We start from the raw sequence: 4703 nt of genomic DNA on the forward strand, positions 1-4703 counted from the left end.
GGGTTCACGGGCGCGTTTGCAGGCTAGGGTAAGCAGACGGCGCAGCACTCCAGAGCTGCAGGTGGAAATCGTGGGGCAGAAGTCGAAGAGAGGCACGGCAGGCGGATTGAGCAAGGTAATCTCGAAGCATAAACGAATTAAGTGATAAGTTTTCAGCAGAGAAACGAGGTTAAACATTAAAAGTATTAGAGCTGAGTAGGAAATGGAAAATCGACAGGGGAGGGGAGAGATCCCCTCCTATAAAAATGTTGTAGCAGGTGAAACCAGTGCAAGTGGAATGCAGCGTAATCAGAAGGAAAACTACGCACCAGTGATGGGTAACCTATGGCAAAAGAGGATGGGTGGGAAATGCCTTCCAAGGGCACAAAAACAACCTAGATATGTCATTCCCTGCAACAAACTTGAGGAATATAACTGCTACATGAAGGACCATGCACTGATATGCAAGTTTGTAGGGTATTGGCCAACTGAGAAAGAACTGTACAGGTGGATTTATCAAAGGTGGAGACCAAAAGGACATATAGATCTGAAACTGGGAGAAAAAGGGTTTTTTACAGCCATCTTCGCGAATCTGGAGGACAAGGAAAGGGTTTTTGAGGAAGGACCGTATTTTATGAACAATGCGGGTCTGTTTATGAAATACTGGGAAGAACGATATAACCCTGAAAAAGAAAGAATGCTAGCCGCCCCAATCTGGGTTAGATTGTTTGGTTTACCAGTGGAATTTTGGGATCCTGAAATACTAGAGGGGATTGGAAAAACAATCGGGGGCTTTGTCAAAATAGCAGAAGCAACAAAGCGAGGAAAATATACATCATATGCAAGGCTCTGTGTATACATGAATATAGCAGAACCCCTTCCAGAATATATTGAGCTGGAATATCATGATGAAATCTGGCAACAGCCAATAGACTATGAACATATTCCGTTCAGGTGCCGAAAGTGCCATGAGTACGGCCATCTATATAGACAATGTCCGTTGAATAAGGAGGAAGGGTTAAATAGAAATCAAGAGGAACATCAAAGAGAATCAGAAAAAATGGAAGAGGCAGATAGGGACTTTCAACAGGTTACAAGAAGGAAGAAACAAGGCAAAGAGGGCTCCAAAACTCAGACACAAGAAAAGCCCCTTAATACAGCGAGTCAAAACAAGTTTCAAATCCTCCAAGACGAAAACGAGGATTATGAAGTGAACCTGGAGGATGATGAAGATCTTGGAAATACGCCAATGGAAATAGTTAAAGAAATTAAGGGAAAAGAAACAGATACGGGGAAAGCAGCTGAAGAACGGGCTGTGGGAAAGTCAGAAACAGTAACAAACCAAACCCAGATGGAAGTGGAAAGCCAGATGGAAAATGAGGTGGAGGAGGAAAAAATCATGAAACAGTTAATTCAGGAATGGAAAAACCTGGATAGCAGATTCATACCAGAGAAACAGAAACAACTGTACAAAGAAGCATTTCAAAAGTACAAGGAAAAAAAAGGGGAGAACATGGATAAACAGATAACCATAGTAAGCGAACAGGAGAATGGTCAGATGGGAATGGACGGCTCTGGCAAAAACAACAGGAAAAGAGGACGAAAAACGTTGAGTGAAGCCATTCAGACTGTGGGAGAAACGCTGATAAACTCAGGTAAAGTGATACCTCTGTCAGAGGTATTCTTCCCCTCCTATCAAAAGTTTTAAATGATTATCATCAGCTGGAATATTAGGGGTCTGAATAGTAAAGGGAAATAGAGGTACATGAAAGAGAAATTGAAAAAGGACAAGCCGAGTATTATGATTCTTCAGGAAACGAAAATTACGATGCAGCAGTTGGAAGAAATAATCAACAAAAATAAGCTTCAATACAAAGTTATGGGGCAAGATGGTATTGGATCTGCGGGAGGAATTGCAATTTTGTGGAACCCAAACGACATCATCCTAGAAGGCTGGACCAGTATGACCAGAATCCTTACAGGCATTGGTAGAATAGTAGGAACGAAAGAAAAGGTAGTCATCTCAGGGGTTTACGGCCCACATTCCCCAGGAGAAAAAGAAAGCTTTATAAAAAACATGAAATTAATTCGTAGAATTTATCCAGAGGCTGCATGGGTTATAGGAGGCGATTTTAACTTAATTCGATCCCTAGAGGAGAAAAAAGGAGGGATAAGAAAGTCAGATCAATATATGGATATGTTCAATGATATGATAGATGATTTAAGACTTGTAGACATTCAAACTATCAATGGAATCTGCACCTTGAACAATAGGAGGGGAGGCAAGAATCAGATAGCATCGAGACTTGATCGCTTCCTAGTATCAGAAACTCTTATGAACAAGGACGTTTTCGTTGAAGCGAAGATCATGCCATCTCTTGGATCTGACCATTGGCCTATCAGACTAGAGGTGGATATTAAAAGGAATCGTGGAAGGAGACCCTTCAGATTTAAAGCCTTTTGGTTAAGGGACCCGGGATTCATAAAGAAAATGGAAGAATGGTGGACGCAAAGTACAGTTCAGGGTAAAGGAAAGATGCATACATTCCAACTGAAACTTAAAGAGTTGAAAGGGAGAATCAAGAAATGGAATAAGGAGGAATTCGGTAACATTATGGAAGACAAACAAAAACTAGAGGGAGAAATGGAATCACTGCAACAAAAGATAATAACAGAAGGTAGGTCAGAGGAGAGCATTAGAGAAGAAGGGATAATTCTTGGAAAACTAGAGGAAAGGCGAAAGCAAGAAGAAATTCTATGGAGGCAGAAGTCAAGAATAAAATGGTTAAGGGAAGGGGAAAGGAACACAAAATTCTTTCATCAGGCAATGATTCAACACAGACAAAGAAACAGGATATTATCCATCAAAGACTAGAATGGCGAAAGAGTAGTGGAGCAAGAATGAATTGAGCAAGTGTTGGTGGAACATCACAAAGATATCCTAGCAGAGCCTCTAGTTGACAGATCGGAAGCAATAAAGGAAATATGCTCGGTCATTCCACGATTAGTTACAGAAGACCAAAATAAGGCTCTGATGAGAGCTGCCAACTTAGAGGAGATAGAAGAAGTAGTAAAATCCATGAAAAAAGGTACAGCACCAGGTCCAAATGGCTTCACGATTGAATTCTACCAAGCAGGATGGCATTTTCTGGGAAGAGAAATCCTAGAATTGATAGAAGAATCTCGGATGAACCAGAAGGTATGGCCTGCCATTAAATCTACCTTCTATGCTCTGATTCCTAAGAATGATAATTTAGAAGATGCCAACGGTTTTAGACCCATAGCATTGTGTAATGTTATTTACAAGATAATAAAAACCTTGATCGCCAAAAGACTGAAACCCTTGCTGGACAAGTTAATATCTACTGAACAAACGGGTTTTGTAGAAGGTAGACAAATCCTAGATGGCCTTGTAGTAACCCAAGAGGTTATCCACTCATTAAAAATGAAAAAACAAAAGGGCATGATGATTAAATTAGATCTGTCGAAAGCTTATGACAGACTGAATTGCAAATACTTGGAAGAAGTACTGGAAAGTTTTGGCTTCAGCAAGAGATGGGTAAAGTGGATTCATAGTCTAATTTCAACTTCGAAATTCTCCATACTTGTTAATGGAACCCCCTCAAAAACTTTTAATGCATCTAGAGGAATTAGACAGGGAGACCCATTATCTCCGTTTCTTTTCATATTGGCAGCAGAAGGCCTTGGTAGATATATTAAAAAAGAACGGGCAACAAACAAAATCAAGGGTTTGCAACTATGGGGTAATAATCTGCCCTTAACCCATCAACAATTCGTTGACGATATTATGTTATTTGGGAAACCAACTGTAAAAGAAGTGAGACAGCTGAAGAGAATTTTGGACCTATTTGCTAAAGCTTCTGGACTGGAAATTAATAGAGACAAATCTTGTGTTTTTATATTTAATACTATGGAACAGATTAAAACTCATCTTACAAGACTGATGGGCTTTAAGCGAGGAGAGCTGCCTACGAAATACCTGGGGAATTTATTGGACTTCACATCCAAAAAATTGAAAAATTGGCAAGGAGTCTTGGACAAATTGAGAAACAGAGTGGCGAACTGGGCTTTTAGAACTTTAAACATGGCAGGAAGGGTAGTGCTGGCGAAATCAGTCCTCCAAGCTATTCCCATATATCCTCTGTCGATAATGGCGGCCCCTTTAGGAGTCTGTTCAAAGATTAGAGAGATCATGAGAAAGTTTATCTGGGGAGGGGCGAATCAACAGAAAAAATGGGCCCTAGTTTCTTGGAAACACCTAACAGAGAGGAAGGAAAAAGGAGGATTGGGTTTACGCGACCCAGAAAAACTCAACAAAGTGTTAGGAGCGAAGCTCTGGTGGCGATGGTTAAGAGAGGGTAATGACCTATGGAAAGCCATTTGGAGACTCAAATACAATATGCCAGACACAATAGTTGACATTTTAAGACAGAGAGAAACCCCCAAGGGTTCAACAATCTGGGATCTAGCTCGACAGAACAGAGATATAGTAGAAAACCATACATTCTGGGAAATTCGAGGCGGAGAGGAAGCCAACTTCTGGGATGATAAATGGCAGCAGAAGGAAAAAATGAACAAAATTTAGACGGTCCAACAGCTTCAGGAAAGAATAGAGGGAAATCGAAAATGTGTCAAAGACTATTGGAAAGATAATGAATTGGACGGAATCTGGAGAAAATGGATAGAACCAATTGAATGGGACG

At 40.5% G+C, this 4703-nt stretch overlaps 1 protein-coding gene across 1 annotated transcript; it reads left to right on the top strand.

Annotated features, from left to right (window-relative positions):
- Positions 1-202: 202 nt before the first annotated feature.
- Positions 203-2854, top strand: LOC149233432 (uncharacterized). The gene is made up of 3 exons (XM_089382191.1): positions 203-1302; positions 1420-1634; positions 2085-2854. The coding sequence occupies exons 1-3, from the start codon at positions 203-205 to the stop codon at positions 2852-2854; spliced, it is 2085 nt and encodes a 694-aa protein (XP_089238317.1).
- Positions 2855-4703: the final 1849 nt, after the last annotated feature.

The sequence above is a fragment of the Pinus tabuliformis genome, chromosome J, assembly GCF_031772625.1.
Source record: "Pinus tabuliformis cultivar Carrire ecotype Pingquan chromosome J, CPIR1, whole genome shotgun sequence".
Lineage (NCBI taxonomy): Eukaryota > Viridiplantae > Streptophyta > Pinopsida > Pinales > Pinaceae > Pinus > Pinus tabuliformis.